At 50.1% G+C, this 23,239-nt stretch overlaps 1 protein-coding gene across 1 annotated transcript in view; it reads left to right on the forward strand.

Annotated features, from left to right (window-relative positions):
• adamts17 (ADAM metallopeptidase with thrombospondin type 1 motif, 17) overlaps positions 1 to 23,239 on the forward strand; it is an 821,255-nt gene that overhangs the window by 42,949 nt on the left and 755,067 nt on the right. Inside the window, exon 3 of the mRNA XM_085968920.1 lies at positions 20,715 to 20,878. Coding sequence (XP_085825046.1) covers positions 20,715 to 20,878 — 164 coding nt within the window. The remainder of the gene's footprint in view (positions 1 to 20,714; positions 20,879 to 23,239) is intronic.

Here is a 23,239-nt window from a genome sequence, read left to right on the forward strand (position 1 = left end):
ACTTTGTTACAGCTTTGGTTTGTCAGATTACCTAGCTTGTAGAGTCATCACTATTTTTGAAGGGATAACATTGCTCACACGACATAGTTCCACCAGACCATCATCTCGGTCCCTGCTGGTGGTCACTGTTGCGTTATGGTCCAGGAGTTTTTTTTAGGAAGTTGTTTTTCAGATACTGTTGGTGTAAAAAGAATGGTGTTATTTCCAGGTGCTGTGCCTTTATACCAGGTGCTGTGCCTTTATACAAGGTGCGGCCAGTGGATCACTGGGAGCAAACAGTTGGAGCATTCCCAACACGCAATGGGATGTGATTTGTAATTGCAAGTTTAGCAAAGGCTGTGATGGACAAGGGACTTAGTGATCGTCACTGTTGGGTAACAGTTGATCCCGGGGACAACTCGAGGGCAGAGGGAGCATCTATCCTGAGATCATCTTCCAAAGGCCCTCACACGTGGCGAAGCACTTGTTTCCAGTACTGTTGAGTCAGTTATGAGTTGCCTGCCCATAAAACCAACCACTTTTTTGAATTGTTACAAGAAAAGAATGGAGGCAGATGATGTCATTTGAAGACGAAGGATATGATGTTAATGGGAGGAGAGCTCCTTGAATTTTTTTTTGATGGAGGCTGCTGGTGATTCTTGAAGCAGAGATAGTTGCCACTTAACACATTTGGGAAGCTCAATACCATCCAGACACTTGATTGGCACCCCTGCCACTAGCTTTAATATCCAGCTCCTCCATTGCCAGTGCACCGTGGCTGCAGTATACACAATCTGCAGGATGCACCGCTGCACCTCACCAAGGTTACTTTTGACAGCACTTCTCTTTCTTTGCGATCTTCATCAAGAGCAGCAATGACATGGGTGATACCATCATCTCCAAGTTGCACACCATCTTGGCTTGGAAGTATACCACCGTTCCGTCACCTTCACTGGGTCAGTATCCTGGAATTCCCTAGCCAACACCATTGTGGGAGCACCATTGGCACCAGGACTGCATTGGGTGAAGGAGAAAGCCCAACACCAGTTTTCAGACCAGCTAGGGATGGGCAATAAATGCGGCCTTGCCAATATCGCCCAGTCCCAAGAAATAATGAGAAAATCGCCTGCTGGTTGTTTAAAGTAGTCCAGTAATCTGTAAAAAGATTCCGGCCTGAGTTATGAAATTGTTCTCCTGGACTACACGTCAGGAGACCCCAGGTGCACTCCCCATAATTATGGGAAATCAAGATCTGAGATGTAACTTTAATAAAAGTAAAACTCTAAACCCAGAAATGTACCGCTGGTGATATTAGTGGGCAAACACTGAGCGCACTCCCTTGCCGTGGTCTGTGCACCATTCCAGTGGTGGTGTTAACCCACTTATACTGGTTGGCTGAATCGAAGGACTGGAGAGAGGAATGTCACACAAATGCATTGAGTGTTTGGCCACCGATATTGCCTGCAGTCACTACTACGCTGGTGGTTTTGGAGAATTCATCGCCCTTTCTTCAGCGTAAGGATATTTCTAGAGACCGTGTCCAAAATTTCGGGGAACACGTGACACTGAGGGATTTATTATCTTAATAAAACAACTTTCTAATGTTAAATAATTCATAATGAGATGGAAATTTCGTCAGGAAACGGCTGCTGTATTTGCCCGAGGACTCCTAATCAGTGTGGTACACGGCAGTTTACTATACATTGGAAAAAATCCGGCTTGCCTTCTGCTGATTTTGATGCTCGACTTAATTTAAATTGGAACCAGCAGCCGAGGGTTGACTATGTCCCCTAGATGACGTGTATATGCCCAGCTGTGTACCGCAGAGTGCAGTATCGATCAATCATTTGACCCAGCCTTTCAAACTAGTCAAAGATTTTGTGGAAGAATTTGCAGGGCTATGAGGAAGGAACGGGACGATCTGGAGAGCTCTTTCAAAGAGCAGGCACGATGGGCTGAATGGCCTCCTGTGCTGATCATTCTATGATTCATTGAAGGGGCACGTTGAACGTTGTAGACATGCCGTGTCAGAGCGTTACCCCGTGTCTGAAACCAGAGTGAGGTCAATCTTACCCACAGGGCCCGACACTAATGGTGGATGCCATGGCAGCGGCTACATTGCAGACTTTAGACCCAGCTCAAACAATCACCACCGGTACCCCAGAGTGTATCTGGTGGGCATACTGGGCGCAGAAAGCCACCCTCGCCCCGACCCCACACCCACGTTCCTGATTACGGGCTCTGACTGCATGAACCTCTACACAAAGCTGCTGAATCTACCCCAATGTTCTCGTGTTTGTGCTGCTCATTGGACAAAAGCTGTACTGTTTTTGTAACAAATTTAAAGTGACTAGTTTTTCACCAAGTCTAAAAACAAAATCAACTGAAACGCTTCAGGCAGCACTACATGTGCAGTCACTGTCTGTTTTAATGTAGTGATGCTTTAAAAAGGACTGTTGTGATGTGTGACTTTAGCCCTGATTTTAACTCGGCGGGAAGCCTCGGTGATGGCACCGGTGTGAGATCCGCTCCATTTTAGCTCCCGGGCCTCATTTAAATGCTGCAGAACTGACTCCTGCCCGAACCTGGGAGGCAGGAGGCCATTGCTGGGCACCCGAGGAAACGGTCCCCGGCTGAAGGTTGGTGGTCAGCGAGTGGTCAGAAGGTGATGGCGGCCAGGGGAAGGGGGCAGGCCCAAGGTTATGACCCCCCTTCCACCCAGCTACACCGATTGGGCTGGCAAAAGGCCTAAGATGAGATTTTGGAACGGTACTGGAGCCCAGTGGGATCCAACACCTGGGCAGATGTTCCCTGCAGGGATTGGAAAAGTACAGCAATCCTTAGCCCAATATGCACCTTGGTTTCCTCCTCTTGGAGCGACAGGGTGCTGCTCAGGGATTCTGGCAGCGTAGTGGGGTGGTTGCCCGAATTATTCAGCTGCCGATTTGGCCCACAATGGGCTTGCAGCAGGCGTATGCTCGTCATCCTATGATAGCAAAATACTGCGGATGCTGGAAATCCGAAATAACAACAGAAAACACTGGAAAAACTCAGCAGGCCAGGCAGCATCGGTGGAGAGAGAAACAAAGGGTCAAAGACCCTTTGTCAGAACTGGCGAAACTACAGGAAACTCTTTTTTTATCCAGGACCGGCGTGGTGCCGGTTTATCAAAAAGTCCGGATTACAGAGAGGTATAGTAAAAGGTACGAGAGCTCCGTACACAGCAACAAATCCAGGCTTCCCTGTTGCTTAGCAACAAGTGCAGGAACCCTGTTTACAGAGCCACAGATTCAGGAACGGCCACTAATATGACGTAAAACTTACCTGAACCTACTCCTGAATTTTGCCGGTTAACAGAGATTTCCGGTTATTTAGGTGCCGGTAAATCGAGAGTTTCCTGTACCAGTTTTCTGTTGTTGTTTGTCATCTTAGTTCCATTTGGGTGAGATGGGTTCTCTGTTTGCTTAATGCTTAGTTTTATTATTTAACTTCTATGGCGGTGTTTTCCCCAAGCACCAAATGACAGCATCACACATTTATAGTAGTTTTGTGTTTAGTGTGCACCAGTGGTGTCTGTTAGCAACGTGGATTTTGTGATATTATAGACAAAAAGGCTGCAGCCCTGTGCCTGTAGGCCAGGGGTGAATCCACTCAGTCAAACACTTGTAGGTTTATTAAATATTACATGTTACACCCAATGCCAAGATCACCGAGGACGCTTCACCACAGCAGCGGCACACATCAGTTGGGGGAGTTAAACCCTGCAGACAACTCCCGCTCCGTCTCCCAACCTACGGCTATGATTTTACCCCATTTATTCCGTTGCTTGATGCTCTAATACTATAGGCCTCAGCGTCTCTGACCCTTCTCACAGTTTCAGTCTCCATTTGTACGTCTTGTGGTCTCGAGTTGGTGTTTTAGGGTTAGTAGGACATAAAAAAGCCATGTTACCAAAATAATGATATGGAGACTCCAGCTGAGTGATTAAGTGAATCTAAATGTAAACATGTGCTGGCTCGGCCCAGAAGCAGGCTACAGTTAACCATTATACAGATATTGTACTGTTAGTTGCTTTTTTAGTCGACAAAATATAATATAGATGACTTATTTTCGTCAAATGATTTCCCTCACTATCATTTCAAAAGCATCCCATATCCTGTAGAATCAAAAAATAGCAATTGGTTGAAATTACCATTCGTTACTGATTGACCAATCAAAAGCAGTTTCATTCATTAGGCAGGTGGTAAAAGCAACCAATGAGCAACAAGTAACCAGCTGAAAATCAAGCAAATAGGTCACTGTTTTCAAAACTCCCCTCCCGTCCCGCAAACCCCCCCCCTGTAAATTCCCCTCCCGCCCCGCAAACCCCCCCCCGTAAACTCCCCTCCCGTCCCGCAAACCCCCCCCCTGTAAACTCCCCTCCCGCCCCGCAAACCCCCCCCCCATAAACTCCCCTCCCGCCCCGCAAACCCCCCCCCTGTAAACTCCCCTCCCGTCCCGCAAACCCCCCCCTGTAAACTCCCCTCCCGCCCCGCAAACCCCCCCCCTGTAAACACCCCTCCCGTCCCGCAAACCCCCCCCCGTAAACTCCCCTCCCGCCCCGCAAACCCCCCCCCGTAAACTCCCCTCCCGTCCCGCAAACCCCCCCCGTAAACTCCCCTCCCGCCCCGCAAACCCCCCCCCGTAAACTCCCCTCCAGCCCCGCAAACCCCCCCCCGTAAACTCCCCTCCCGTCCCGCAAACCCCCCCTGTAAACTCCCCTCCCGTCCCGCAAACCCCCCCCCGTAAACTCCCCTCCCGCCCCGCAAACCCCCCCCCTGTAAACTCCCCTCCCGCCCCGCAAACCCCCCCCTGTAAACTCCACTCCCGTCCCGCAAACCCCCCCCCGTAAACTCCCCCCCCCCAAACTCCCCTCCCGCCCCGCAAACCCCCCCCGTAAACTCCCCTCCATTCCCCGCAAACCCCCCCCCCGTAAACTCCCCTCCCGCCCCGCAAACCCCCCCCCTGTAAACTCCCCTCCATTCCCCGCAAACCCCCCCCGTAAACTCCCCTCCCGCCCCGCAAACCCCCCCCCCCGTAAACTCCACTCCCGTCCCACAAACCCCCCCCCCCGTAAACTCCCCTCCCGTCCTGCAAACGTATAAAATTGCTGAAGATATTTTACCCAAGCTTCTTGCTACAACCATCTTGCTTTTCATGCCAGCTGGCTGTATGTTCACAAATACAATGTTCATAAATAAATACTTTCATGTAAATAAATTTGAGAGTTTTTTTAGCCTAGGTTAATTTACTTCTGAAATATTCACTGCTAAAATAAATAAAAAAGGTCAAACTGTATTCGAGCAAAGTGGATGAGCAGGCAATGATTACAGGATGACGATTAGGCCCCCCACTCCTTTTGAGTGTTGCATATCTTAAGCTCGATATCTACCTGAGGTCTGGCTGGTCATTGAAATATTTCTCACTGCGACAGATAGTCTGGCTCAATGTACAAACATTCAGAGGAAATAAAACCTCCTTTTCTTGTTGCGTGAAGATATTTTGAGGGCAAACTGGTTCAGGATGTAGATAGTTCAAATTAAGCAGCACGTAGCACGACCATTTATTTGCTTTTGTTCTGAACGGTCACCAAGTAGGGCAATTGTTAATCGCAGAGGTAAAGTCTCAAGGACTGTCCAAGTGTGAGAAGCAGGTTAATCTGATCCCAGGAAGGCGCTCTGCTAGTCAACCTGATTCTGCTAATGCAACAATAACTACTTATATTTATATAGCACCTTTAACGTAGTAAAATGTCCCAAGGCGCTGCACAGGAGTATTTTAAGACAACAAATTTGACACTGATCCACATAAGGATAAATTAGGGCAGGTGACCAAAAGCTTGGTCAAAGAGGGTGGTTTTAATGAGCATCTTAAAGGAGGAAAGGGAGGTAGAGAGGCGGAGAGGTTTAGGCAGGGAATTCTAGAGCTTAGGGCCCAGGCAACAGAAGGCACGGCCACCAATGGTTGAGCGATTATAAACAGGAATGCTCAAGAGGACAGAATTGGAGGAGCGCAGATATCTCGGTGGGGGGGCGGAGGGGTTGTGGGGCTGAAGGAGATTACAGAGATAGGGAGGGGTGAGGCCATGGATGAATTTGAAAACAAAGTTTAGAATTTTGAAATCGAGGCAATGCTTAACCGGGAGCCAATGTAGGTCAGCGAGCACAGGGGTGATGGGCGAACGGGACTTGGTGCGAGTTAGGACACGGGCAGCCGAGTTTTGGATGACCTCCAGTTTACATAGGGTGGAATGTGGGAGGCCAGCCAGGAGTGCGTTGGAATAGTCAAGTCTAGAGGTAACAAAGGCGCGGATGAGGGTTTCCGCAGCGGATGAGCTGAGGCAACCATAGAATGATGGAAAGTTACAGAACGGAAGGAGGCCATTTCGGCCCATCGTGTCCGCGCCGACCAACAAAGAGCTATCCAGCCTAATCCCACTTCCCAGCTCTTGGTCCGTAGCCCTGCAGGTTACAGCATCCCAAGTGCACATCCAAGTACTTTTTAAATGTGGTTAGGGTTCCTGCCTCTACCACCCTTTCAAGCAGTGAGTTCCAGACCCCCACAACCCTCTGGGTGAAGAAATTTCCCCTCAAATCCCCTCTAAACCTTCCACCAGTTACTTTAAATCTGTGCCCCCTGGTTTTTGACCCCTCTGCTAAGGGAAATAGGTATTTTCTATCCACTTTATCTATGTCCCTCATAATTTTATACACCTCAATAAGGTCTCCCCTCAGCCTCCTCTGTTCCAAGGAAAACAGACCCAGCCTATCCAGTCTTTCCTCATAGCTAAGATTCTCGACTCCCAGCAACATCCTTGTAAATCTCCTCTGTACCCTCTCTCGTGCAATCACATCGTTCCTGTAATGTGGTGACCAGAACTGCACGCAGTACTCTAGCTGAGGCCTAACTAGTGTTTTATACAGTTGAAGCATAACCCCCCTGCTCTTGTATTCTATGCCTCGGCTAATAAAGGCAAGCATTCCGTATAACAACAGAAAATGCTGGAAAAACTCAGCAGGTCAGGCAACATCCGTGGAGAGAAATTTGAGTTGACGTTTCGGGTCGAAACCCTTCTTCAAAACTGGAAAGAAAAGAAAATAGATCGAAGGCGTTCCGTATTCCTTCTTAACCACCTTATCTACCTGGCCTGCTACCTTCAGGGATCTGTGGACATGCACTCCAAGGTCCCTTTGTTCCTCTACACTACTCAGTGTCCTACCATTTAATGTGTATTCCCTTTCCTTGTTAGCCCTCCCCAAATGCATTACCTCACACTTCTCCAGATTGAATTCCATTTGCCACTGTTCTGCCCACCTGACCAATTTATTGATATCTTCCTGCAGTCTACAGCTTCCTTCTTCAGTATCAACCACACAGCCGATTTTAGTATCATCTGCAAACTTCTTAATCATACCCCATATGTTCAAGTCTAGATCATTGATATATACACCACAAAAAGCAAGGGACCTAGTACTGAGCCCTGCGGAACCCCACTGGAAACAGCCTTCCAGTCACAAAAACACCCATCAACCATTACCCTCTGCTTCCTGTCTCCGAGCCAGTTTTGAATCCAACTTAACACTTTGCCCTGGATCCCATGGGCTTTTAACTTTGTGACCAGTCTGCCATGTGGAACCTTATCAAAAGCCTTGCTAAAGTCCATATACACTACATCAAATGCTCTACCCTCCTTGTTACCTCCTCAAAAAATTCAATCAAGTTTGTCAGACATGACCTTTCCTTAACAAATCCGTGCTGACTATCCTTGATAATCCGTGTCTTTCTAAATGAAGATTTATCCTGTCCTTCAGAATTCTTTCCAATAATTTTCCCACCACCGAGGTTAGGCTGATTGGCCTGTAATTACTCGGTCTATCCTTTTCTCCCTTTTTAAACAAGGGTACCACATTAGCAGTCCTCCGGCACCACACCTGAAGCCAGAGAGGATTGGAAAATGATGGTCAGGACCTCTGCAATTTCCTCTTTTGCTTCGCTTAATAGCCCGGGATACATTTCATCCGGGCCTGGGGATTTATGCACTTTTAAAGCTGCTAAACCCCTTAATACTTCCTCTCTCACTGTTTGTTTATTTCATCTAATATTTCACACTCCTCCCCCTGATAGCAATGTCTGCTTCGCCCCTCTCTGTGAAAACAGACGCAAAGTATTCATTAAGAACCCTACCGACGTCTCCCGCCTCCACACACAGACTACCCTCATGATCTCTAATAGGCCCTAACCTTTCTTTAGTTATCCTCTTACTCTTAATATATTTATAAAACATCTTTGGGTTTTCCTTGATTTTACTTGCCAAGAATTTTTCATGCTCTCTCTTTAATTTCCTAATATCCTTTTTAATTGCACCCCTGCACTTTCTGTACTCCTCTCAAGATTCTGGAGTATTTAGCTCTCGGTGTCTGTCATACGCCTCCCTTTTTTTCTTTATCCTACCCTGAATGTCCCTAGACACCCGGGGGCTCTAGATTTGTTAGTTCCACCTTTTTTCTTTAAGGGCACATGTTTGGTCTGAACCCTCAGGATCTCCTCCTTGAATGCCTCCCACTGCTCTGACACTGATTTACCTTCAAGTAGCTCGAGGGCGGAGACGGGCGATGTTACCGAGGTGGAAGTAGGCGGTCTTTGTTATGCTGCGGATATGTGGTCGGAAGCTCATTTCAGGGTCAAATATGACCCCAAGGCTGTGAACACAGCAGAGAGTGCGAGGCCCCGGCCAGCCAGCAGCCCCCGCGTTGTAAATTTGTAACCTGGAGCCACAGTAAAAGGGACAGATTTGACTCACGTTCTCCTGAACGGAGATGAACTTAAGTGACCTCGTTATCTGGGGTTGGGCAGTGGGAAGGTTCCATAAAATGCCTGGAGTGGGAGCGGGGGTTCGTTGACATCCCCATTCCCAAGTAGAGATATACCATGGGCCCGCCCCTCAGATATTTCTTGTATCACTGTGGAAGTGCTGTCATGGAGCTCTGTGTGTCAGTACAAAGCCCCACTTGTATGAGTCGCAGTACAGATGCTGGTCCAGGTTAAGTATTAGGAGCGTTAGCACAATGTTGCACCTTTTGTTATTTATGAACCCAAGGTGGGACAGTTCTGTAAAAAAAATAATGCAGACTTCTGTATTGTCACTTGTTAGTACTAATATGTTACTGTTCTATATTTCACAACGTAAACCGTGGTCTGATGGTGATTATCCTTCAGCTATCAGAAGATCATGAGGGCTTGTGACCAGCCCAGTGAGCTAAATAAATGAAGGGTTTCAGTTTGACCTCTAAGTTAAGCTACAAAACCAGAGATTGTGTGCGTGCAAAGTCGCAGTTGAACTCGTGGGGGAGGGTGGTCTTTGCTGTGCACGAGAAATGCCGGGTGAAAACCTAAAACTGTAACAGCAGATGGACAGCCAGCTGTTGCAGTTAAATAACCGGGAGAGCTCGATGGAGAAAGGGGCTCGTGGTAATGAGCATTTTAGCACACAAGGTCATTTTATAGTTTGTTGATGGCTGTGACAGCAGAAAGTTCATGTTAAAGAATCTCGCTCATACTCTTGGCAATTACATATTGACCTTCTACTGTTTATCACCACACGGACTGCAGCAGTTCAAGAAGGCTGCTCACCACCACCTTCTCAAAGGCAATTAGGGATGGCCAATGAATGCTGGCCTTGCCAGCGACGCCCACATCCCGAGAATGAATAAATTGAAAAAAATTGCATGGAGATAGAGAATTAATCAGAGAACTTTACTTCTGAGGTAGTGCCATCAATAATTACCTGGAGTATGCTTAATTTAACAGGAGGACTGGAATCAGAGGAGCCAGTTAGTTGGATGATTAGACCCTTTCAATAGATTGTGTATAAAATTGCACGCTGCCAGTCTGGGAAAGCTTACTCAGTGCTGGAAAAGGAACATCTGTCCTCGTGTTTTAGAGGATATTGGCCTAGAAATTCAGTTGGTTGCGCCAGCCGGTAGCGCCTTAGGAGGAGTAGATGTTGGGCGCTAGGCGGCTAGCGGCCGGGCTTCTCCCCAACTTCACTCACGATTTAGTGGCGGCGCAAAGTCTTTGCGCGCGCAGATCCTGACGTCATTTCCTCGTGCAACGCCCTTTGTGCGCCCCCAACCGGAAATTCAGTCGCGATGCCCCATTGTGCGCCTGGCGCCCCTAGCGACTGGTAGAGTGGAACGGTGCTCAGTCGATGCGGGGGGCGCAAATTAAAGGGCACTCCTCCTGCACTATAAAAGGCTGCCATTTCACAGCACTCCTTCTTGAGAGACGGATCTTTGCAGAGAGACCAAGGTAGAGAGCTTTCTGCTTTGGCTCAACACTCGGACAGATACTTGTGGCTTCAGGCCACAGCTTTCCACTTGTCTTTGGCTCATTGACATATCATTGTTTGCTAACATATTATGGGGGCTGCAATGGGTGTAAACGCTGGCTTTCTCCATTGCATCCAAAGGGCTCACAGACGCCGTGAGAGAGTGGCAGCCCTGGCTAGACGGAGAGGGGGCAACAGGCGTCTGGAAAGGAGGCCTTACCCACCCAGGGTATACCGCCAGCAGTTCTCCTATCTCAACATGTCTGACGAGCAGTGTGTTCGGAGGCTGCGATTCCGAAGGGAGGTGGTCACAGAGATCTGCCACCTGCTTGGCGGTGATCTGCAGCCACAGCTGAGGAGCAGGACGTCTCTGTCGGTGGCAGTGAAGGTGACGGTGGCTCTCAACTTCTATGCCACCGGCTCCTTCCAATCCGCTACTGGGGACATTTCCAACATCTCCCAGTTCGCCGTGCATTGCTGCATCCGCCAGGTGACCAATGCCCTTTTCAAAAGGAGACGTCAGTTCATCTCCTCCTCCATGGCCCTTGCCAAGCAGCAACAGCGTGCAATGGGCTTTGCAGCATTCGCGGGCTTCCCCATGGTGCAGGGCGCCATTGACTGCACGCATGTGGCTTTGCGGGCACCTCTGGAGAATGCCGAGGATTACCGCAACCGGAAGGGCTACCATTCGCTCAACGTCCAGCTGGTGTGTGACCACAGGCAGCTCATCCTAGCTGTCAATGCCCGCTTTCCAGGCAGCAGCCACGATGCCTTCATCCTGCGCCAGACTTCTGTGGCAGACATGTTCCAGGCCCAGCCTCACCCACGAGGATGGCTTATCGGGGACAAAGGCTATCCTTTGTGTACCTGGCTGATGACCCCGCTCCGTGCGCCCAGCACCCCTGCTGAAGAGGGATACAACGATAGCCATCAAGCGACCAGGAACATCATCGAGCAAACAATCGGCGTCCTGAAGCAACGGTTCCGCTGTCTGGATCGTTCCGGTGGAGCCCTACAATATTCGCCGGAGCGAGTCTCCCATTTCATGGTCGTTTGCTGCATGCTGCACAACCTGGCTATCCGCAGGACTCAGCCACTGCCACCAGAGATTGGAGGACCACCTGAGGAGGAGGAGGAGGACCAGCACAGGAGGGAGGCAGAAAGTGCAAGGGCCGCCCGTCGCCGGCTTATTGAACATCGGTTCTAGGCCCCCTCTCAGGGAATGGCTTGTGCCAATGTCAGCAGATGAATGTAGCCGCTCCACAAGCCCTCAGCCGAGCAGGGCAACCAGGACTTGACAAAAAAACCATGCACAGTGCAATTTAAGAACATTAATTTATTGCAAACCTCTGCCCTTCCCACATTACAACCTCATGTGGAGAAGCCCCCTCCAAAAACACAAAACTAACAGTCTCGGCCTTACAAAAACAAAGAAAGACACCAGTCTCGGCCTTACAAAAAGCACCAGCCATTTGTGCAGACCTTCTACTTTTTGCCCTGCGAGGGCGATGCCTTTCGGATCCTTGCCTGGCCCCTGCCTGCCCTGCAGCTCCTCCTCAATGGGAGCCCAGTGGCTGCAGCAAGGCTGGGGGAAGGCTGCTGAGGGTCAGATGGCGAGACGGCAGATGCCCTTGGGGGTCGGCCTGCACCAGCTCTGGCCCTGGAGGGGCCGGCTGCTGACTGCTCCAACTTTGCTTGGGCGGCAGCAGTCTGTCCAGCGGCTCGTGGCAGCTGCAATGGCGGAGTGGCAGTGTCGGCTGCACGAATGGTGCCAACCTGGCAGATCGCAGGTGCTCGCTGGTCGCCTGATACATTGGCACTCGCACGGGCCAGCACTGCAGCATGCGCAGCAAACAGCTGAAGAACAGACTGCTGGGCTGCTGCTGCGCGGCGGGTGCCCTGGCGATGCCTGGCTGATCCAGCGAGGGTGGCAGCAGTTAGTGTCCGTGTGGCCCTGGTCTGTGCCCGCATGACAACAGCCAGTGAATGGACGGCACGACTGAGCACTTGGCTCGAAGCCGCCTGTGCTGCCGCGAAGTCCTGTAGACTCCTGGCCTGTGCTGCTCCAAATTGCTGCACACTCCTTGACAAAGACTCAATGGAGTCAGGCATCCTTGCCACTGCAGCCATGAGCTCATTGTGCCTGCGCTCAGCCTGGACGGCCATTTCCTCCAGGAGCCGCACCTCCTCTGCGCTGACCGTCGCAGGACTGGAGGCCGCACTCACCCTCTGGGGAGAAGTCCGCCGAGCTTCCCCACGCCTCCCGCGTTGCTGCAGGCCGCTGGGCCCCGGAGCTTCACTCTCCTCCGACCCTTCCCCCTGGCTCCCCTCCAGGGAAGATGTGTCCCCTTCATCGCCATGGGCTGGCGCGGCTGAGGGTGGCACTGATGGGCCGGCTTCCTCTTCCTCCTCCTCTAATTCGGAAGCGCTGACAGTGGCAGCTTGAGGGCCCGCCTCCTCACCTGGCGATTCACCATCTGAAAGCAGGAAGGCACAAGAGTAGCTTTAGAGTGAGGACAGGGCGGCAGCGAGGGAGGCATGAGTGGTGCCATTCACTGCATTGGTCGGACAGTGGCAAAGGATGCTGATCTGAGGCGCAAGTGGAACGAGAGAGGTCAAAAAGGTGATGCCCTTACCATTGGTGCCCAGAACAGGGTCGGCATCTCCACTGGCGACGGGGCCAATCAGCCGGCCTGCCATAATGCGCTCCACACGCTGGTCGAGGTCGGAGAGCTCTTTGACGTCAGGACGGCCTCCCCCGGTCTCAGTTCGTTTCCGCCGGTTGTGCGCCACCTTGGCCTGCAAGAGAAAGGACGGCCTCTAAGTACAGTGTGAAGCCCTGATCTTGTCTGCACTGCCTCCCATGGTCGAATAGCTTGTACAGTGTGAAGCCCTGATCTTGTCTGCAATGCCTCCCATGGTCGAATAGCTTGTACAGTGTGAAGCCCTGATTTTGTCTGCAATGCCTCCCATGGTCGAATAGCTTGTACAGGGTGAAGCCATGATTTTGTCTGCAATGCCTCCCATGGTCGAATAGCTTGTACAGTGTGAAGCCCTGATCTTGTCTGCAATGCCTCCCATGGTCGAATAGCTTGTACAGTGTGAAGCCCTGATCTTGTCTGCAATGCCTCCCATGGTCGAATAGCTTGGACAGTGTGTAAAGTGCTGAATGTGCAAGTGATTTTCATGCCAGTCCCATAGCTGCTGGATGAGGGCTGGCCATTAGGGCTTTCAGGTCCCTTTGCCCATAAAGTTAGGTGCACATGCAGGGATGAGGAGGACACTGGAAAGAGTACTCACCCTGACAACCCGAGTGAGGTCGTTGAACTTCTTCCGGCATTGCACAGGAGTCCTGGCAACCACGCTGTTGGAAGACACCCTGTTTGAGACCTCCCTCCAGGCTTTCCGGTAGGCGCTGGGCAGCGGCCTCTTGCCACCTTCTGGGAACAGAACATGGCGCCTGCGCTCCACTCCGCCAACCAGCAGCCTCAGGTCACCGTCGCTGAAGCGCTGCGCTCTCTCCCTGGCCTTCTCCATAGCCCTGGGCGTTGTGCAGATGAAGCTGAACTGGTCAGGCCTAGGTTGAGGGCTGCAGTGTGCAGGGCGTGGCAGGCAAACAAATCCACCCTCCCCCTTTAAGAGCTGACCGGTGCCAGAGTGTCTGCCGTCAATCAACAACTCGCCGCACCGGCGCTGCGCCCGGCCTCTGGGGTATCGCTCTGCACTGCCGGCTTAGCGCCTAAAGATAGTCGTGCATCGCCTGTTTTAGCGCAGCTGCAACCTCTTGGGGCGATGCGACTGAATATCGGCGAAGGTGGCGCGACTTTGCGCCGGGCGCAAACTTTAGCGGCCGCCCGACTTTAGCGCCCCAAAAGTGGCTATACTGAATTTCTAGGCCATTGTGTCTAACAGGAGGCACATCAACAATAGCACAAGCTTGCATTGGGATTGGCGCACACTCTGGAGGAAGCAGTCCAAATATTGCACACGCCCATTGCCCTTCGGCACATACTCATCCATCGTGCCAAAGCTGCCGAGCGCACTTTCCTTGTAAGCAGAGGTACGCTCTGCTGTTCATGGGGTTGTGCTGTTGGTACAGAAGATGGGCTGTTCTCCTGACAGCCACGCACCCAGCATTCGTCACTTTGAAATGGTGAGCAATGTGGGCTTCTGCACAATGTAGAGTTTGTGGCTGATTCCAGGATGAAGGCCATTGACATGGATAATGATGGCTCTGTGGTCAGATACCTCCTGAACAGTAAACGAGTGGGAGCCCTTTCTGTTTATGTAGACCATGAGGTTGTTGTGAAGAGCCTGGGTGACCACATGGGTGCCTGCATTCGAGGGAGCTCTCACACTCTGTTCTTGCAGAAAGGAGTTGTCAGTTGTACAATGGTGGTGCTGCCTCCTGTGAACGGCGTTTGTCACTTGCTTGATCCAGGTGTGTGCGCTGCAGACTGCCAGATGTTCCCTTGGATGGATAGGAAGGACGTGGTGGCATGCAAGCTTCATGCTGCGGCAGACGTCCCTTCTATGGACCAGCTGTCCTGTTCCAGATGTTGACTGCAGATTGTCCTGCAGCAGACGGCACAGCTGTGGCACAGAGGCAGCAAAGGTGGGACTCCAGAGCTGTCCCCTTAGGTGTGGCAGGTTTAACAAATGTAGAGCCTGGGTTAGTGACTGGCGTGTGCCAAAGTGCTCTGTTTGCCCCTCATCAATTTGTCCGCCTTATTCACACCAGTTTCTATGCTGCAATTTAAATGGAAATTTATTAGAAAATACAAAAAAAGGCATTTAGTAGTAGCTGTGCGATATTAGCCTGTCTTTATGAAACATACCCACACTGACCAGGCCCCAGGGTCCTGGGTGCACGAGGTGTACGCTGAGAGTGCAGCTTTGCTTGGCGCTGGAAGGAATGTGTGGGACCCAATTGCTATAATTAATTAATTGCATTGGAGTGTGACAATTGCTCAGTCTCAAATCGCCAATTGGAGAGTTGGGCATCGGAATGCCTGACCCTGCCTGCCAGCGGCAGATCTCTGGATAACCCAGTGACACTTGTGACTCAGTGGGTAGCACTTTCGCCTCTGAGTCAGAAGGTTGTGGGTTCACTCAAGGGACTTGAGCCCATAATCTAGGCTGACACTCCAGTGCAGTGCTGAGGGCGTGCTATACTGTCTGAGGTGCCGTCTTTCAGATGCGATGTTAACCTGAGGCCCCGTCTGCCCTTGGGTGGATGTAAACAATCCTGTGGCACTATTTCAAAGAAGAGCAGGTGAGTTCTCCTCAGTAACCTGGCCAATATTTATTCCTCAATCAACATCGCTAAAACAGATTATCTGGTCATTATCACATTGCTGTTTGTGGGAGCTTGCTGTGTGCAAATTGGCTGCTGTGTTTCCTACATTACAACAATGACTGCACTTCAAAAAGTACTTCATTGGCTGGAATTGAATACCCTGGAATTGTCAAAGAACTAATTGGATGCTGAAATGGAGCCACTTTCGGGTCTCTCTGGTCAGATGAAGTGAGCTGGTCCAAATGTCCTTCTTCATCCATAACTATCTTGTGATCTGAGGAATGTACCGTTTGTACTATTACTGCTAACTGTGTGCCTGGATCTATCTACATTAAAATATTTGAAGTCTTTATTTGCAGTCTCCTCACAATGTAACAGATACTAGTCACTCTTTCCATCACTCGCCATCATCCTTCCTCTGACACTCTTACTTGATTGCCACTGTCTTTAATTTTGAGTCAGAAGTGAGGAAAGTAGCCAGAAAACCAGCTAAGAATTGATGGAAATATTCAATCCTCATTGGCCAGTGAAAAGAAACTAAACCAAATTTCTCAAAATGCTGTTTGAATGTTTGAACATAAGAACAAGAAATAGGAGCAGGAGTCGGCCATTCGGCCCCTCGAGCCTGCTCCGCCATTCAGTAAGATCATGGCTGATCATCTACCTCATCTCCACTTTCCTGCACTATCCCCATAACCCGTGACCCCCTTATCGTTCAAAAATCTGTCTATCTCCTCCTTGAATATATTCAGTGACTCCGCCTCCACGGCTCTCTGGGGTAGAGAATTCCAAAGATTCACGACCCTCTGAGAGAAGAAATTCCTCCTCATCTCTGTCTTAAATGGGCGACCCCTTATTCTGAAACTATGCCCCCGGGTTCTAGATTCACCCACGAGGGGAAACATCCTCTCAGCATCTACTCTGTCAATCCCCCTCAGAATCTTATATGTTTCAATAAGATCACCTCTCATTCTTCTAAACTCCAATGAGTATAGGCCCAACCTGCTCAACCTTTCTTCATAAAACAACCCTTTCATCTCCGGAATCAACCTAGTGAACTTTCTCTGAACTGCCTGCAATGCAAGTATATCCTTCCTTAAATAAGGAGACCAAAACTGTACACAGTACTCCAGGTGTGGTCGCGCCAATACTCTGTACAGTTGTAGCAGGACTTCCCCGCTTTTATACTCCAACCCCCTGTGTCTGCCTGGTGCGCACGGGTTAAAACCAAAAGGGATGATTTCAGCTGCTCCCCGATGGGTGGGAAAGGAGTGAGGGAGCATTTCAGACGGAGCGGCTTCATTTCTCTCTCCCGTCCCGCTCATTTCCCCATTTTATTGCTGCCGGTTTTGGCGGCGAATAAGACTCTTGCCAGACACTGGCAGGAACCTCATTGATAAATGCAAGTTGCCGTGTGTGGGGCCCTGAGGGGATCTTAACCCCTCCGCTGAGCAAGATCGAAAAACTTGAGCCTGCCAGGAGTATGCACACTCTGTTGTGAAAGCCTATTTGGTTTTATGAAATGGATAAAAGATTGGGAACTGGAGTACAAGACTGGACTGGGTCCTGCCCAGAGGCTCCAAGGGCTGTATTTAGGTGTACAGTAGCTTCGTGGTTGTGGTGCTGGACTAGCAACTTGCAGAGTTCAATTCCCACCCTGGCAAGTTGTAAAATTGAATTCAATATATCTGGTAATTTGTGAGCTAGTGGCAAACAAAAATCACCATGGTTTTGTCAGGGAGAAGCCGCCTGTTTCACTAATCTTCAGGGAAGAGAACCTGCCAGTCCAAAGGTGTGCGGGTTAGGTTGATTGGCTATGATAAATTGACCCTTAGTGTTAGGGGGATTAAATACGTGGGGTTACGGGGATCGGGTGGGATATGTGTCGGTGCAGGCTCGATGGGCCGAAATGGCCTCTATCTGCACTGTGGGGTTTCTGTGATTCTGTGACTGGCCTATTCCTCAATTCTTAATGCCCTCTAAAGTGGCCTAGCAAGGCACTCAGTTGTGCAAGGAATAAATGCTAATAAATATGGCCGTGGCTGCATCGACCACATCCCGTGAAGGGGAAATACAATGAATATTGCACACTCTTCTGTTCGCTAATCTTCTTCCCATCTCCTCTGCTCTGCTTTGTCTCCTTTGTTGAAATGTTTGATGGCCATTCTCCGCTCGGGCCCGAGTGAAGATCGCAGTCGGCGCCCGATCTGCATGTTTAAAGAAGGACCCCGCCTGCTTCAGGCAGGCGCCCTTACTGCCTGCTCAGAAGAACAGGTTAAAATTGGGATCCATAGAAACATAAACATAGAAGAAAGGAGCAGGAGTAGGCCATTCGGCCCCTCGAGCCTGTTCCGCCATTTAATGAGATCATGGCTGACCATCCAAATTCAGTACCCTGTTCCGGCTTTCTCCCCATATCCCTTGGTCCCTTTAGCCTTAAGAAATATATCCAACTCCTTCTTGAATATATTTAATACGTTGGCCTCAACTGCCTTCTGTGGTAGAGAATTCCACAGGTTCACCACTCTCTGGGTGAAATTCCTCCTCATCTCAGTCCTAAATGGCTTACCCCTTATCCTTAGACTGTGACCCCTGGTTCTGGACTCCCCCACCATCGGGAACATCCTTCCTGCATCTAGTCTGTCTAGTCCTGTTAGAATTTTATAAGATTCAATGAGATTCCCTCTCATTCTTCTAAACTTTAGCGAATATAAGCCTAATCGACCCAATCTCTCCTCATACGTCATTCCTGCCATCCCAGGTATCAGTCTGGTGAATCTTCGCTGCACCCCCTCCATGGCAAGAACTTCCTTCCTCAGATAAGGCGACCAAAACTGCACACAATACTCAAGGTGTGGTCTCATCAAGGCCCTGTACAACTGCAGCAAGACATCCTTGCTCCTGTACTCGAATCCTCTCGCTACGAAGGCCAACATACCATTTGCCTTCTTAACCGCCTGCTGCACCTGCATGCTGACCTTCAGCGACTGATGCACAAGGACACCCAGGTCTCATTGTACTTCCCCTTTTCCCAATCTATTGCCGTTCAGATAATAATCTGCCTTCCTGTTTTTGACACCAAAGTGGATAACCTCGCATTTATCCACATTCGGCAGATGCATGGCAAATGCAGTATAATCACCCAACCTGTCTAAATCATACTGGGGTTTCTCTGCATCCTCCTCACAGCACACACGCCCACCCAGCTTTGTGTCGATCCAGGCAGGAAATCAGCAGGTAGGTCACCCGAGCATTCGCACGCTCGCCTGGTTTCTGCTGGATGGTGAGTTAAAATGCCCCCCACCCAACCCCCAAAGTGCCTCACAGGCGTGCTTCATCTTTGAAAGGGCAGAAGCGGCGCGAGCCGTTGCCCATGATGTCACCAGGCTCTGGGTAAAGCCCACCTGGAGGGGGATGTGGATCAGTCCAAGGTTTGGAAAGCCTGCCCTTGTGGCGAGAGCTGCAGGTTAGAACCCAGCCAGGAAATACCGTAAGATGATGTGCAATTAACCAAAAGCTTTCATTGGCCCGGAATTTGGGGTCATTCCGCCTTTGAAACTGACCGCAACTTTGGGATTTGGCGCAGGCACATGCGGGAAACCTGAAGTCGTGGTCTGTCAATGACAGCTCCGAAACAGGCTGTGCTGTGCCCCCACCCCCTCCCCCCACAGAGCGGGCAATCTGTGTAATCGCTCAAATCAGAGAAACTGACAAACTTCAGTAATTACACTGTTAAATTCTTCACTTAAAGTTAGATCCAAAGGGATTAGGTGTAACTGGGGTTTTAACAGCATTATTACTACTAAACAAATGTTGAGGGCCTGGAAAACTAATTTTTATTTTGTGCAGTATGAAATTTGTCCATTTTAGTAAAAAATTAAAATTTTGAAGGAACTTTTCAAAAAAATGTTAATTTTTATTTTAAAGTTTGCGTATCTTTATTTCAGGTTTGTCTTTTCCCCGTGTGAGAGCCCCAATCTTTTGCTCTCTCTAACATTTTGAAAAAGTTAGAATTTTAAGCACATACTCACTTCCTTGTTCGCTGTCTGAGAATTCTGTGTTTTGATTGGCTGCTTAGACAGCCTGTTGACGTCGCAGCAGCTTGCGTTAGGGGATCCCCACTATATGTTGTTGATTTGAATTGAAGGCCGGAAAACCTGAAGTTCTCGACACAGGGATCGCGAGATCCTTGTGCGAAGTCTACTTCGGGGCCGGCGGCGAACTCCTTCGCTTTGCTGCTGACCGCAAATTCCGGGCCTTTGTATTTAAGTTTTGGTGAATGTGACTTATATATATTTATAACATTTAAATCTTTATTTAGAACAGCATTTGCTTCAGTTTGTAAAATTCCAAACTTGATGTTTATGAAGAAATAAATGATGCAAACCCAGGATGGGCCTTTGATCTGTCTTTCTATTCTACTGATAAAGGAGTCACTCACATTCCTCTTCAGGCTGCATTTCCCACGATAGAAAATTGTTGTTTAACTTTGAAATGTATTTTGTGAAGCCCCCTTCCCCCTCCCCACCTCGTTAAGTGTCTTCTCTACACACACACACACACACACACACACAGACAGACAGACAGACAGACACACACACACACAGACGGCCTCACGCCTCCATGAATGCTCCTCAAGCTGGGAGAGTGAGACCAAGGCACTTGCATTTCCACAACCTGCGCCAATGTATTCCTCTTGTCAGCCGGCCAGAAGTGAAATGAGATAAATGTGGTCCGTTTTCTCTCTCTTTACCCCCACCCCCCCTTTTCCCTTTCCCTCCAGGATAGAAATGAGTTTGTATGCGGGGGTATAGAGCCCTCCACGATGGACCGCTCTGCGATCCAGAGGTGATCCACTTAGTCCTTGGATAAAGTGAATGAGACAAATGACGGGCGAGTGGGGTTTGAATGCCGGGCAGTCATTGGTTGTAAACCCGCCTCCACGTGGTCGGGTGACGAGAGCTGCAACTACTGGGTTAATAGGTTGCCGATGCTGTGTACGTTTGTTTTGTACCTCTGAATGCTTGCGGTAGTTGAGCGTGTGTCTAAACCTATGATCTCCCCTTTTAGGAAGAAAGAGACTGAAGAAGGCCGCTGGCTGGCGGCCCAGAAGAAACGCCATTCGATTAACCAATGAATACACAGTGGAGACGCTGGTGGTGGCGGATTCTGACATGGTGGAGTATCACGGTGCCGAGGCTGCCCAGCGATTCATACTGACCGTCATGAACATGGTACGTTGCTTAAAGTGCTGTAGTTAGTATCACAGAAGAGCATAATCACACTTCCTGATGGAAGAGACAGTTGGGGCCTTGTGTAGTAGCGGTCCTGTGGAGTGTCTGAATAATACGGTGTGATTCTATGTGGAAAAGCTGATATCGTCCTCGGGCCCTTTGTGTTAGTTGCTGTGATTCGCCACCCTGTCTCAATACACCCTTCACACCAAACGCTGGTATCTCCCTCGGGCCCTTTGTGTTAGTTGCTGTGATTAGCCACCCTGTCTCAATACACCCTTCACACCAAACGCCGGTATCTTCCTCGGGCCCTTGTGTTAGTTGCTGTGATTCGCCACCCTGTCTCAATACACCCTTCACACCAAACGCCGGTATCTTCCTCGGGCCCTTTGTGTTAGTTGCTGTGGTTCGCCACCCTGTCTCAATACACCCTTCACACCAAACGCCGGTATCTTCCTCGGGCCCTTGTGTTAGTTGCTGTGGTTCGCCACCCTGTCTCAATACACCCTTCACACCAAACGCCGGTATCTCCCTCGGGCCCTTTGCGTTAGTTGCTGTGATTAGCCACCCTGTCTCAATACACCCTTCACACCAAACGCCGGTATCTTCCTCGGGCCCTTGTGTTAGTTGCTGTGGTTCGCCACCCTGTCTCAATACACCCTTCACACCAAACGCTGGTATCTTCCTCGGGCCCTTTGTGTTAGTTGCTGTGGTTAGCCACCCTGTCTCAATACACCCTTCACACCAAACGCTGGTATCTTCCTCGGGCCTTTGTGTTAGTTGCTGTGATTAGCCACCCTGTCTCAATACACCCTTCACACCAAACGCCGGTATCTTCCTCGGGCCTTTGTGTTAGTTGCTGTGGTTCGCCACCATGTCTCAATACACCCTTCACACCAAACGCTGGTATCTTCCTCGGGCCCTTTGTGTTAGTTGCTGTGGTTAGCCACCCTGTCTCAATACACCCTTCACACCAAACGCTGGTATCTTCCTCGGGCCTTTGTGTTAGTTGCTGTGATTAGCCACCCTGTCTCAATACACCCTTCACACCAAACGCCGGTATCTTCCTCGGGCCCTTGTGTTAGTTGCTGTGATTCGCCACCCTGTCTCAATACACCCTTCACACCAAACGCTGGTATCTCCCTCGGGCCCTTGTGTTAGTTGCTGTGGTTCGCCACCCTGTCTCAATACACCCTTCACACCAAACGCTGGTATCTTCCTCGGGCCCTTTGTGTTAGTTGCTGTGGTTCGCCACCCTGTCTCAATACACCCTTCACACCAAACGCTGGTATCTCCCTCGGGCCCTTGTGTTAGTTGCTGTGATTAGCCACCCTGTCTCAATACACCCTTCACACCAAACGCTAGTATCTCCCTCGGGCCCTTGTGTTAGTTGCTGTGATTCGCCATCCTGTCTCAATACACCCTTCACACCAAACGCTGGTATCTCCCTCAGGCCCTTTGTGTTAGTTGCTGTGATTAGCCATCCTGTCTCAATACACCCTTCACACCAAACGCCGGTATCTTCCTCGGGCCCTTGTGTTAGTTGCTGTGATTCGCCACCCTGTCTCAATACACCCTTCACACCAAACGCCGGTATCTTCCTCGGGCCCTTGTGTTAGTTGCTGTGATTAGCCACCCTGTCTCAATACACCCTTCACACCAAACGCCGGTATCTTCCTCGGGCCCTTTGTGTTAGTTGCTGTGATTCGCCACCCTGTCTCAATACACCCTTCACACCAAACGCCGGTATCTTCCTCGGGCCCTTTGTGTTAGTTGCTGTGGTTCGCCACCCTGTCTCAATACACCCTTCACACCAAACGCTGGTATCTTCCTCGGGCCCTTTGTGTTAGTTGCTGTGGTTAGCCACCCTGTCTCAATACACCCTTCACACCAAACGCCGGTATCTCCCTCGGGCCCTTTGCGTTAGTTGCTGTGATTAGCCACCCTGTCTCAATACACCCTTCACACCAAACGCTGGTATCTTCCTCAGGCCCTTGTGTTAGTTGCTGTGATTAGCCACCCTGTCTCAATACACCCTTCACACCAAACGCCGGTATCTTCCTCGGGCCCTTTGTGTTAGTTGCTGTGATTAGCCACCCTGTCTCAATACACCCTTCACACCAAACGCTGGTATCTTCCTCGGGCCTTTGTGTTAGTTGCTGTGGTTCGCCACCCTGTCTCAATACACCCTTCACACCAAACGCCGGTATCTCCCTCGGGCCCTTGTGTTAGTTGCTGTGATTAGCCATCCTGTCTCAATACACCCTTCACACCAAACGCCGGTATCTCCCTCGGGCCCTTGTGTTAGTTGCTGTGATTCGCCACCCTGTCTCAATACACCCTTCACACCAAACGCCGGTA

This window comes from Somniosus microcephalus, chromosome 27 (genome assembly GCF_052327205.1).
Source record: "Somniosus microcephalus isolate GS21.2 chromosome 27, FLI_Smic_1.0, whole genome shotgun sequence".
NCBI classification, from domain to species: Eukaryota; Metazoa; Chordata; class Chondrichthyes; order Squaliformes; family Somniosidae; genus Somniosus; species Somniosus microcephalus.